The sequence below is a fragment of the Euprymna scolopes genome, chromosome 7 (genome assembly GCF_053919585.1).
Source record: "Euprymna scolopes isolate OS-2025 chromosome 7, ASM5391958v1, whole genome shotgun sequence".
NCBI classification, from domain to species: domain Eukaryota; kingdom Metazoa; phylum Mollusca; class Cephalopoda; order Sepiida; family Sepiolidae; genus Euprymna; species Euprymna scolopes.
This window is the reverse complement of record NC_136488.1, coordinates 144248728-144263104: the sequence shown is the minus strand read 5'-3', so window position 1 is coordinate 144263104 and position 14377 is coordinate 144248728. Positions and strand designations below refer to the sequence as shown.

At 32.3% G+C, this 14377-nt stretch overlaps 1 protein-coding gene across 8 annotated transcripts in view; it reads right to left on the bottom strand.

Moving 5' to 3' along the window:
• The window catches only part of LOC145280020 (AP-3 complex subunit delta-1-like), a 388277-nt gene that overhangs the window by 35332 nt on the left and 338568 nt on the right, over positions 1-14377 (bottom strand). For 4 of the 8 annotated variants that reach the window (XM_080131661.1, XM_080131663.1, XM_080131666.1 and 1 more), the window contains one exon: positions 1057-1271. In XM_080131661.1, the coding sequence (XP_079987787.1) occupies positions 1057-1271 (215 nt within the window). The remainder of the gene's footprint in view (positions 1-1056; positions 1272-14377) is intronic. The other 4 variants (XM_080131662.1, XM_080131664.1, XM_080131667.1 and 1 more) reach the window with 1 other exon arrangement.

Genomic DNA, 14377 nt, shown 5'->3' with positions numbered 1-14377 from the left:
ATAGTAAAAGCTCTACACGGTTAAGAGGAGCAATTCATATATTAAAGATGAGGAATAAAAGTTGCATAGAACTTTATTATATCATTAGATCAACAAGAAGGAAGAGGAGAAAAAGGGAAGAACCACTTTAGGCCATGGAATTTTAATGCTAAATGCTTCTCATCAGAAGCTGCATTGTATAAATATCAAGTTATAAAAACAAAAACCAGCTTTAGATTAGAAACGCAAAAATAGAAAAAAAACAAAAAAAAATTAAAAGAAATATATGTCAATAAAAAAATTTTAAAAATGAAAAAAAAAAAGATAAGTAAAATAAAAAAATTAAAAAAAAGAAATGGATTTTTCTCTTTTTTTGGGGAGTTGGTGAAGAGATGGGAGCATGTCAAACACAGGGTTCACACCACAAAATGAGCTACAATGTACGAGTTGAAAGCAATCATTGAAAGAAGATGTCAACATACTAATTGAACTGATTAGGAACGTTTTCAATTCAATCAGTGAGCGTTGTCAGCTGTTCATGGACCACAATGGCCAATAATCTGAACACTTGATAATTAGCTGGTTTTTATATTTGTTCACGGTATTTTGATGCGTGAAACTTTTTTCTTATAATAAATGTTGGTTTTATGGTCATTTAAAGAATGTATACATTTTATTCAGACAACCTGTATATATATTCGTTCAACTGCATTGAACATCTGTCTGGTTGCCATAAATTTGTTTTCCTCAGTCTCGGTACTCCGTTTCGCTTTCAATTAGAAAAAAGAAGAAAAAAACTAGTAGAGTAGCCAGGTTTTCTTTTCTGATGCAGGGCACATATATTAGAGACAACTAGAAATGGACAAGAGATGCTCAATGGAGATGAATATTACAAAAAAAAAAAAGAAAAAAAAAAAGCTATATCAGCTTAAATGTATTTTTTTTTTTTTTTCATTAAATCTTTTCAACAGATAATGATGAAAAATGATTTTCAAGTATTGCAAGAGTCTCTAAATGATAATACAAATTCTTAGGTTAAGAGTATATAAATATAATCTACTCAAAATGATTTCTTACTTCTGGCATGTCCATAACAGTGCTGACTGCAGCGTGGAGGCCTGCATTCATTTCCTCTTCCTCATCGGTGTCAGAATAGCGCTGTCCTTTGCGACCTTTTTTCTTTCGTTTGGTCTTCTTGATTTTCTTGCCACTGCTTGATCCTCCAAATGGTTGATGGCCGCCGTCATCCAGGATGTTGCCCAGTTTCAAGTACTTGTCTGAAGAGGAAAGACCTGAGGAGAAAATCATTTCCACGAGTGTCAAGCAAGTGAGAGAAAACAATACAGCAGCCATGCTGGCACGCACCCCTGTAAGGAAGGCTGGCAAGCGTCCCTTATTCAGCAGGCGAGGAAAGGGGCGTTGGGATGGGGAGAGGGTCACATTAAAAGCAATGGGTTCTGTACAGATCAAATCATGGTAAAACAAAACCGACACACATGCAATAAGCGCTAATGGGTGATGTGCTCTACTGGTGCAAAGCTTTTCTAACATTAATTCTAACAAAAAAGCAGACAAACATAAAATAATCATTTTATCATCTGTAAATAATTGTTAATCAAATTCTTCAAAATTTTATAATTGTTAAAAACTGAATCATTTTGAAGAATCAATTATAACTGATACAATTATTTAAAAAAAAAAAAAAAATTAACATTCGTAGTCAATTCAAGATTAACTACATAAATTATCCCAAATAAGAGGCAATAAAACATGTATTATTAATTTACATTTTGTAAAGTAAAATAAAGAAAAAAAATGCTTAGTCATAGTCACTAAATTACAGTGTAAATATGTAAATATCAGATAAAGAAAAACAAGTTATCCAAAATGGTTGCCTCATTTGTGCTATATTGGATTACATGTTATGTAAAGTGTGTATTTCTCAATACAAAATGTGTATTTTTTAATAGATTTTAATTGAAAAAGATTCCTCATATAATATTTTACAAAAAAAGAAAAGAGATTTTTAATGCCTACATAGATTGTTTTGTTTTTTTTCTTGCAATCTCCTCAAGCCATAGATCTTAATCATAAAATTCAACATTTTGTTTGTGTTTGCAATTACCGAACATTTGGATCAGAAGAGTAAAATATGATAGACAAAAATTAAATCTCTTGAAATGAATCCTCACAATGTTACAAAAGATAAACTATGAAAAACATCTAGTGCTTATATGGTATTAGTCACAAGTGAAAATTTGATTTCACTTGAAATCAAATTTTCACTTGTGACTAATACAAAAAAAAAAAAAAAGTTTTGATGTACTTGCATATCATGCAGAAAAAAAGTATTCAACAAAAATTAAAAAAAAAAAAAGATAGAATAAAAGATAAATTACGAATAAAAATTAATTTTACCATAAATTGCAATTTTATTGTATTATGTACTATTGATGATTACTGTAAAATCAGGGGAGGTAATGCAGTTTGTCATTTTAGCAACAAGTACTACATCTCTATGTGGATAGAAAAAATACAATAATAACTATTTTTATTTTTAATAAAAAGTTCTGCGTGATTTTTGACGTGATCATTATTTTTTTTTAGTTTTGGGTAAGTATACTGATTTCTGCATGATATGTTGAGTATATTAAAGTGTTTTTACTTGAAATGTAATTTTCAATTGTAACTAAGACTATATAAACATTAAATATAATTCATTAAAAAAACAATGGAAAAAAATCTTAGTAAAATGATTTAGAATTGCAGAGTTCTTTTATAGCAATTTGATTTATATAAAGACAAAAAAAAATCATTTATGATTTGTATTATTTGGATTCTTCAGACTACCGTTCTCATCTTGGCTGTTATTCTCACAACATATTGGCTGATGTGTGGGAATCAAGTTCTCCACACAAGCGAACACAAACTGATTATTATAAGACAATCACAATTATTCTTTAACTTTGGTAATATCATTCTTTGCCACAAGGGGGCGGGCGATACAGCCTACCTTCATTTCTGATTTGTGTCATACTTTTTTTCACTGGACCTCACAACAATGCAGACGCGACGAAAACACTGTCCGGTTTTGACAATGGCCAAACCATCGTTCGGATTCTCAGCAAGGACTCTTGAGGCCTACATGTAAGTAACGTTACTCATATAAATTTTTACAAACTATGATCTAAATAAATGTATATATTTGATTGTACATAACAGTGATATTTCTGTGTATTCATTCCTGTTATGACGTGTAACCTCGCGTCCTCCACAAATGTAACCTCCGACCTTCTTCAGGTGTATCTTGTTGAATCCGTGAATCTTTCTGCTGAATCTGGAAATTTGTACATAATTACAAATTTAATCCACAGGGCAGCATACTTTCGTTCAGTCAGCCATGATTGAGTAGAAGTCTTAAATAATCCGCAATTGTATTTTTAGTATCACCTACACATGTAGAATTGAACCTTCAACCTCCAGAACTATCACTTAGAACTGAATTTTACTTAGTATTCTATCCATTATGTCACAAGTTCTTGTGTAAAGATTCCCGAGTTCAACAAGATACAGCTGAAGAAGGTCTGAATTTACACCGGCCGAAACATTGCGAGAATAACACAGAAGATGAGAAGAGTAATCCAAACAACCCAAATTATCAATCCTCATCTCAAAAAATTCAGAACCAGAATTCATTTATGATGGCAAAAATTTATAGCAAATCATTTTTTGCAGAGTGATATATCCAAAACAAATGCATGAGTTAAAAAAGTTTTCAAAATATCAGCATAATTAAAACAGTTTGGATGAGAATAATGGCATCATTAAGTAATCCTCACAAGGTGTCTCCAATAGTTTTGCCACGCCCTTCACCAACAACCAGGCAATTTCATTTGTGAAGCTGTTGACTCAGCCCCACCGCAGGGCTGGAAGAAATGTTGCAGCAGACAGCCGAACAGCTGGATCAAGACGGTGAAACAAGATGCCAGGCTGATTCTGGGCCCCCACCTGTGTGATCTACATTGCTGGAACCACAAATGGTTCATACTCATGATTACCGCAGCATCGAATTGTGGGGCGTGATCAGCCTCAATTCAAGATGTGGTCAATTCAACAGGTGCACAAGTTAAAAAAAAACAGTTTTTAAAATTTCTATATCAAAATATTTTGAATGCCATTATGAGTAATGAATTGGGTTTTTTTAAGGCAAAATCTTATTTTATATTTATTTTTTGTTTGCTGTTCAGATATCGTTAAAACAAATTCTTTTGATATTTCATTAAAAAAAAAATTTTTCATACAATTTCTGTGTTTTTTCTTTTTTTAATGAAATGTAAATAGTTTGATAGTTCAGTTTTTCATACTTATTAAAACTTATGTTGAAACATCATTTGTTAAATGATTTCTAACGAACAACTATGCATTAAAAAAATTTTGCATGGCTTGAGTTTTTAAATCAATTTTACAATAAAAAAACAAAAGCAATACATCTTCATATTTTCTTTAATCGTTCAACGAAAAACAAAAAATTACCATTATTACAAAATTATTTTGCCAATAATTCTTTCATTGATCATGTTCAATCCTAAAATAATCCATAAATTAAAAACTAAGATCAATCAGTTTAAGTGTAAAACCAATTAGAAAGCTACATTATACGTTAGTGCTTTTAATTTAACTTGGGAGCAAAATTTTGAAGAATTGTCGAGTATTGTGGGAAAATCAAGAGGAAAAAAGTATACAGAGGATTTGAAAAATCAAGAACATAACTTCAGGATTATGATCTATACATGTAAATGAGCCTCTGTGTGTGCATGAAGGTTGTTTTTGTAATAGCTACAATTACTAATATACTTCTCTTTGTGGTTCATTTCTTCCTCTGCACAGTCATTAGTTTGTGCTGATCATATTTATGTACCTGTATTCTGTATTATTGAAATAACATACAATATTTGCAGAATACCGACCGGTTCCTCCGTGTTGACTATTAAAGGAGTCTCTACCCATCATGACACTCAGATCTTTCTTCTGAGCCTTTTATATTTGTTTGATGTTATTTCTCATGATTTTATTAGTGTATATGGCAACACCAGGCCCAGATTTATTTTACATATGATCCTGTTGCCTACTGTTTATACATCCCATACGTAGAAATAACAGTGTACCATCACACACTATGTTAAATATTCACAATAAAGAATTTTTATTATTCGTTTCAATCGACTAGGACTTGGAAACCAAGCATTTCTGGAACTACACTGAAATAGCACTCATTCATAGGCGGGTTGAATCAGTTTCGTCCAAAATTCACAAGTGGTCCCTAGATGCTTGTAATATTCTCGTCAGTTCTTGCAAGGTGTCGTTGATACTCTAAAGACAAAGCGTCTGATATCCCCAAATGGTCACCCATTTGGTACTGACAAGGCTTAACGTTGCTTAACTTTAGTGATCTAATAAAAACCAGTGTGTTATCGTGATTATGCCAGATTTCTAAACGTATATACTGGTATAGGACATAATCCCATGTTATTTCAGAGATTTTCTGAACGCCTGTATTTAGATATAAAGATATTTGACAAAATCCAACTGTATTTTGTTCAATAAAATTTATCATAAGGACTAATATAAAATTTTTAAAATCTAATGTCATAAAAGCAACATTTTTAGGGATAAAAAAAACATCAAAACTATTTCTTCATCTTTTTATTCACAAAAAAAAAAAAAAAAAAAATCAAGAAAAAAGAATTTTTTTTTACTGCATTTAAAATAGACAAGTTTTAAAGATAAGCTATATCATAATCGCATAAAATTTTAAAGTAAGCTATTTTTTTTTTTACAATTTTTTTTTTACAATTTTTTTTCTTTTTATGCAGACTAATATGCACACAAACTAGGAACAAATACGTACAAAATAAACATGAATGAATACAGAAGCCAACAATGATCAACCAAGCGATAATTTTTTTTTTCTAAACTTCAACGAATTTAGATGTCTATGAAAAAAAATTCAAATATTTTATTTGTTAAATAATGAACAAATATGTTTAAAAAAAAAATTAAATTTTAAGAAAAATTAGAATCTTTCCTTTTGATTATGACATTGACAGTTTCTTTTCAAATAATTTAAAAGATTTAGAAAAATACTATTGGTATAATAATGAATGTATGTTGAGGATAATCAGCACAATACAATAGCATTAAGTGAACTCATTTGGCTTTATTGATTGAAAGACTTCTTCCAAATGAATTTCGATCTGAAATAATTAAAAATTTAAAAAATTCCTATTTTTTGTTTATATATATATATATATATATATATGAAATGCGAAAAATTTTGAGTAGCTTAATTGACACATTTCAAAACTTACAATCTAACCTTACATACGTATCAACCACTGTCGAAATACTGAAAATATTTACATAAAATTTATGTAAATTCATAAAGTGATATATTTATTTATATATATACACTGTGTGTCAAATTATTAACAAGATAACACTTTTTTTACCAGTTTCAGAAACTTACCGGTAGTTTCGTATCCAAGGCTTCGGAAACGTTGGCAATACTGAGCTGCATGTACTGTGAAATTTGAGGTATCAAATTATTAACAAGACAGTTTGTTTCATCAATAAAATGGGTTGTAAAGGTGGTTTGAGTAGTTCTGAAAAGAGTACTATTACAGAACAGCTAGCAAAAGGTGAAACTACCCTCGAAATATCGAAAATGATAGGATGTACCATCAAACTGAAGAACTTTATCAAGAACCCTATAAAGGTATGTAAGAGAGCTGATAAAGGTAAATCTAGAGTTGTTTCACGCCGTTCTCTACTCCAAATTAAACGTGAAGTTGTTAAGAACCCTGGGCAGACAAGTCGAGAAGTCTTTGTCCAAGCCGGATTGAAGAATTACTCTATGTTGCCTTCTGAAAGAAGTGGTAACGTCTGTTAAGCCTGTGACATAGCCTCCATTAAAGCAACATCACATACAAAACTGATTGAAATGGGCAGAGAACAACATGAAAATGGATTTTTCCAAAGTTTTGTTCACGGATGAAGTGCGTGTCACTCTTGATGGCCCAGATGGCTGGAGCTAGGATGGGTCCTAGATGGACGACATCGTCATCAGGGTTTAAGGCGCCAACAAAGTGGTGGTGGGATAATGATTTAGACTGAGATTTTCAGAGGTACTATTAGTTGGCCCATGGAGAGTCCCAGAAGGCATAAAAATGACGTCAAATGTTTACATAGGTTTTCTGAATGGGCACTTTGTAACATGGCATTATTTTTATGCAGCATAATGCTCCCTCATATGCAGCAAACAAAAGTAAAGAGTATTTGCAACAACTGGGGTTCTCTGGGCTACGGAAGATGGAGTGGCCTGCGAATTCACCAGATTTTAACCCAATTGAGAACCTTTGGAGTATCATGAAGCGACGCCTCTATACAAGTGGATGCCAATTTAAGAGCAAAGATGAGTTGTGGGATGCTCTCCAAGAGGTATTGCGAGGGATAACTTGACGAAATCCCAAATTTGACTAATTCTGTGGACCAACATCTTTTACAAGTCATTCATAAAAAAAGGATCGTATATCTCCTATTAATTATGTCAACATAGAAATTGCTATGTAGTTACTGTGTTCTAAGCATTTTTACTAGTTCATCTAATGTTTGAAAATTATTTTAATAAACAAGTTATCGGTATATTGTGTTTTTTTTCTCAACCTCGTTAATAACTTGACACACTGAATGAAATATTCCTATATTCGGCCATAGTTCGGCTAATACTGCTTTAAATACTTTTATTTTTTGACTGGAGTAGCTGAATAGTATTGTAAGCACGTTCTCAAAGTTTCATGGATTTTTATTCACTCATTCCTTAAATATTTAAAAAAATGTGAACTCGTTAATTTGATACGCAGTGTATATATATATATATATATATATATATATATATATATGTGTTTACATTTTGACTATCCGTCGCTGAGTTTATTTGTGAAAAAATGTGTGAATTTGTTTATATCATCGTCAGTTACTATTCCAAAAGTGTTTGTCTCAACCAAACTTTTTATTTAAAAAAAACAAAAAAAAAACAAAGCGGGAGACCAGTACCCGCATTAAGCTGGTCTGCAGTTTGACTTGTTGCTGGCTATCTTGCTCTTGCTTGTTGCTGGATGTCAACATTTTGAACCGAGAGAGAGATTTAGCTGTCGTACAAAGCTAAAACTCTGTAACACCATTTTGTATAGATACTCCCTCAGGTATTTGTCTAAAAAAAGAAAATAAGTCCTGTGGCGATAAAAAAGCTGTGACATGTGTACGCCTGTAATGCTGGATGCATGTAACAATTATTCTGCCATCATTATATGTATCTATGTATCTATGTATATGTGTATGTATATTTATATATGTATGTGTGTGTCTATTTATATATGTACATGTGAGTTTATATGTATTTATATCTATGTGTATATGTATGTATATGTGTCTATGGGTATATATGTTTGTGTGTGTACATATATACATTTATAAATGTTTGTATGCATGTATGTGTGTGTATGCAGGTGTGTATGTATATGTATTTGTATGTGTGTGTGTGTGTATTAATGCATATATATGGATGTGTATGTATATGTAGGTAAGTGTATGTATATATATGTGCATATGTGTAAGTATATGTGTGTATGTATTTGTATATGTGGATGTATATGTGTATGTATGAATGTGGGTATGTATATGTATGTTTGTGTATTATGCATTGTGTATGTATATGGGTATATATGAGCGTATGTTTATAGACATGTATGTATGCATGTATACATTTATGTATACCAATGACCGTCTTGTTTATGTTTGCATGTGTGTGTGTATGTATGTGTGCGTATTGTGTATGTACGCATGTATATGTGTGTGTGCGTGTATATATATGTATGTATAACATTGACAGTCTTTAGTGTCATGTCTGCTTGAGCATGTGAATTTGCTGGCAGGACTATGTCATTTTTCGGGCTCATGAACTTTCAGTGTCTGAGGGAGTGGCACTCGTCTGACAAGACGTTGCAATCATCATCATATATATATATTTGTACTTCATCTTTTTTATCTATTTTTGTATTTTTACAAATTGATAATTCAGATCTAAATTCACAGAAATCTTTGATCAATAAAGAAGAAAATATTAATCATTCAAATAAGCTGATTTTGTGTTGGTTATTTACGTCTTTCATCTAGCCTCAACATTTTGTTGAATGAATTGAACACAGGAAAAATAAAACAAACAAGAAATAAACTAATTTTGTTTGGGTTAACAAATATCTTCAGAAAAAGTGAGAATTTAAAAAAAAAAGTTCATTTAATGACATTTAAATACATATTAAGTATTTTTTGTTTCATGTTTTGTAATTTCCTTGTATGAAACAATAAAATAATAAAGTATACACTATTCCAAGCAAGCGTTTGAGTTTTTAATTCAACATTATTCTTCTACTCAAATTGCATGTCACAATTTTCACTTTTCAAAATTCCCCATTTTTTTCTTCAGCTCAAGAAGTTTGATTTTATTGACCTTAGCATAGAAAATGGAAAAATAAAAACATCTACACTAGATTACCTCCTCTCCTACCCCAGAGCACACAGGCATACAGTTAAGCCAAGCCAGAAGAACAAACTCTACTAGCATACCTCATAAAGGAAATTATACTTCCTATTCTTTACTACAAAAACAAACAAATAAATAATATATACAATATATATACACATACACACAGAGTAAGTCAGGCAAAACATCTTTGGTTAAAAAAAAAAAATTTTTTTGTGTTATGGCTGACCAGTTACCCTCTTCTCTCTCATTATATATACCAAGACACAAAAGCTGACACAGGAAATTTGTGTTCATAGTTTGTACAGTTTTTTCGTAATGTATCTTCCGATCATCCAAAGTGTTTATGCATTACAACATCATCAGGTGAAAGATCATGCAACAATAGTAAACAGATCTCAATGTGAGGCGAACACTCGTCTACTTTCAAAATAAACACATCTCAACTATATTTGAATAAAACTTTAAAATGCTTCAAATCAATTTTGATGAAACCATTTTTCTGTCCGAGTATTTGTCATAGTTACTGTGTAAAATACATTTCAGTCAAAAATATCAATGTTTTTTGAAAAATAAAACTTTCTCAATTATACAATTAAAAAATTATGATAATGAATTCGTAAAAAAATTTTAATTAGGAATTATGAACACTTTATATTCTAACAAAGTTTCTATTCAAAAATTAAAAAAAAATTAAATTAAAAATTGAACTTTAAATTATTTATAAACAAGTAGTTTCCTTTTTTTTTTTTTTTTTTTTCAAATGTAACTAATTAATCACAAAGTGGAAATCTAGATGTTAAGACAAAGCAAAAAGATATGATGCTGCTACCAAGGAATTCATTTTCTATAAATTACCATACAATATGGATCTAGACAAGTGCTGACCCCACAATATTATTGATATAAATACCCTCATTCCCAACATTTTTCTCATGAGGTAGTCTAATTTGCAATATTTTTGTAATGAATAAAAAATTTTTAAAAAAATGAATACATTTTCTTACAAAATTTTGTTATATACTTTTTATTTATATTTCTTTTTATCTGCAATTGTTTTTAACATCAATATATAGTTAAAGCAAGAAACATTTTTAAAGATTTAATGCCAATAAGCAACATAAATTGTTTTAGAGTATTAAGACAATTTCCAATATTTTTCATAATGTTTACGAATTAGCTCAGTTGGTAGAACGAAAGACTGAAGGCATCAAAGTTTCAGTTTTGATTCTCAGCTATGGCATCCACATTATTGTAAGGAAATTATTTACTTTAAAGAAAAAGTAATTAAGATATTAATACTGGTATATTTTCAATTTTGGAAAAGAGGTTGATAGTCGTTACCAAAACTTAAACAAAGTGCTATTTATAATATAAGTAGACTTGACCACTCAGGCTAAATTTTTTTTTATCCAAAACACCAGCACTATTAAACGTGAAGTTTTCATGTAATTATCTCCCTTGAAAACGAAATGATGAAAATGTTTTTTTAAAGAGCTATCATTTTTTAAATAAAATCTCTAATTAATTGCATTAATAATTATAATACATGCACTACAAATAAAATTATTTGCATACATAGAATAGCATTTGTTAATACTAATTATAAATTTGTTATACAACAATTTATTAAAAACTTTTAAAAAGTTCATATGCAAATGAGCTGGATCAAGTTTTGTCTGAGAGAGTTTGAGAATGTGTCTATATATGGTATAAGCCTTGCATGTTTTGAAGGAAAAGAAACATTCTCATGTATTCATTTAAATTTATTATTTAGTATTAATGCAATACTTTTAATTTATAAAACAAGTTGAGATATTTGTTTACCAAAAGTAAAAATATGGACAGACAGACAAACAAATAAAGTGCAGTTTATATTAAAAGTGGATATGTTATCAAGTTAATAATTATCTCGATACGATTTATGAATATCATAGATAGAATAAAGTAGTATAGACATGAAGTTGAACTTTCATGGTGACTGACAGTTTTGTGCTCATTGTGAACATCAGACCATGCACATTTATCTACATATACAATAAAAAGATCGCCTGGTTGGAATATAGGAGACAGCAGGTTAATGTCTGGCATCCAGTAGGATGCCCTATCCCAAATTTGAACAAATAAGAAAATCGGGGAAAATACAAAAAAAAACAACAAACAAGAAACACTGTCCTATTGACGAAATCCCTCTGCCTGTTTAAACAAGTATTTTAATGATAGATGCTCCGACGAACTACAAACTCTTGTACCTCAACGTAAATACCCCCCGACAAATCCAACAAGCAGCAAAATCCCACCCCTACACAATAGAGATTCCCAGATGCCAGAAAGCTTTCTACTCTAATGGTTTCTTCCCTAGAACTGCTAGACTTTGGAATTCCCTTCAGAGTTCCTGCTTCCCCGACTGTACTGACATGCAGAAGATTAGGTGTAATGTTAACAGACATCTTGCTGCTCAACTCCCTACATAGTATCTCTGAAAATTATGTACTAGATGGTAGCCCCCTACATCAAAATGGCACTGTGCCTTGCTTGGGGTTAAAATGCAATTAAAAAAAAGTTTAATACACCAGTTTATGATTGCTTTCTGCATCAAACAATCATGAAAATGTAATTCTATGACTATATTGATTTCTCTTTTACACATGAATTGATCCATAACTGCATGCCAAAATAAGGCAAGTTAAAGAATTAGAATTGAACAAAGATTCAAGGTTTCATTCTTCATAAATCTTTCATGAAATCGGTCATAATGATCATTGTTTTAAGTAATGAACATTTCAAATTGAAATAAAAGTATTGCAGAAGGTTGTATTTTAACAGTTAATTCTTTAAATAAGAGGATTTTTTTTTTTTTTACATGGAGGTCACCACTTATCAAGGCCCGGAAGCCACTCGGGGATAAGGGTTATTGCGTGTACAGTAATCAATGAGATAGTATCATAGTAATCATTGATATTTGATAGGGTGTCTTACTTAAGAGAGCGGTTTGTCAGGAATTTGTTTATGTTGGACTTGAAGACATCTTTAGTCAGGTGGGAAACAGGCAAACGAAAGAGTTCCACAGTCGTGCACTTCTAAGAAAGAAGCTCTGCTCATGGAATCTACATTTGGATTTAAGCACAGGTAAAGAGTGGGGAAAATTAATGACAGTAGTTTCAGCTAGACGGTGTTTTTCGTGAAAGATTGGCGAGGGGGGGGACCAGAGATTGGAGCTCAGACGAGCACTTGCTATGGAAATAACGATAAAACAAAGACAGGCTCACAACGTCTCTTCTGTGGGAGAGAGGCTGCAGGGAAGAGAAAAGAGCATCCCCCACTAAGCCACAAAGTCTATCTAAAACTCTGTCAAGGCAGGATAAGTCCTTTCTAGCAGCTTCTGCCCAGATGTGGCAACAGTACTCCATCCTTGGATGTACTTGGCTCTTATATAGGTAGAGAATTGCATCAGCAGTGAGATATCTACTAGATCGCTAGAAGGATCCCACCATTTTCCCAGCGTCTTTGGCAACAGACCAGATGTACGTGTTCCATTTCAGATCAGGAGTAAAGGTCAAACCCAGAAGCTTGTCAAAACATGGAGCTTCTCCAAGACGAGAGCCATCCATTTCAGTTGATGCCAGAGCGTTGATGATGTAAGGATAGAAGCTTAGTTTTGGATGCATTAAAAGTAACCAGCCACCTCTTCCCCCACTGTACCACGCGCTCAAGATCAGAGGAGAGAGAGAGAGAACTTTGTCATTTACGGCCTTTGATGTGTTGCCATAGATGGTCGTGTCATCAGCATAGATGTCAACGAATGATTTAAGTATGTGTTTTGGGAGATCATTGATGTAGATCAGGAAGAGAGTTGGACCCAGGATGGACCCCTGAGGGACTCCAGCATTAATACTGTGGGCCTCTGATTTCTGCCCATTAACCACAACTCTTATGAACCTATCGGAGAGAAATGATTTAATAATTGAGAAAACATTTCCAGTGATACCGTAGCTGGAGATCTTGTGAAGTAGGCCCTTATGCCATACCTTATCGAAGGCCTTCGATATGTCAAGAGTAATTGCCCTAGCGAGGAAGCTTTTGTCAAGAGATTCACTAATCCTATGAGATATAACCGTTAGCACATCTGCTGTAGATCTTGTGGAGCAGAAACCAGATTGCATGTCACTAAGAAGGTTGTTTCTGCTGAGGTGGTTGACTACTTCTTTATTTAATATGGATTCCAACAACTTACTCATAACACACAGGAGACTTATTGGTCTGTACTGAGAGGAAGATGATTTTTCGCCTGAATTTTTAAATACAGGGCATACTGATGAGGTTTTCTAGGATGTTGGAAAGCACTTCTCCTTAAGGCAACGCTTAAACAGTTTTGTAAGTATGGGGGCAAGTTCTCGTTGGAATTTTTTCAGCACTATAACTGGAATGCTGTCAGGGCCAGTTGCTTTACTGGAATCAAGGTTCTTGATTAGTTTGGCGACCTTACGCACAGATATTTGTATGTTGCATAGCATGTTGTCTGTTATATGAGGAAATACGGGGAGTTGATAGCCTTCGTTGCTTAGGGTAGAATTAGCTGCAAAGTTCTTGACAAATAGTCTGGCCTTGTCTGATGCTGACGAGATGACCTCAGGTCCATTGATGATGGTTGGGATAGAACGCACGCTTCAGTTCAGGATGCTGTTTACTATTTGCCAAAACTGGTGGGAACCAAGCCACTGCTCAACTACTTTGGATTTAATGGACTGAGCATATAGCTCTCTTGCATTTTTTATTACTCTTTTACAGTGGTTGCTGACA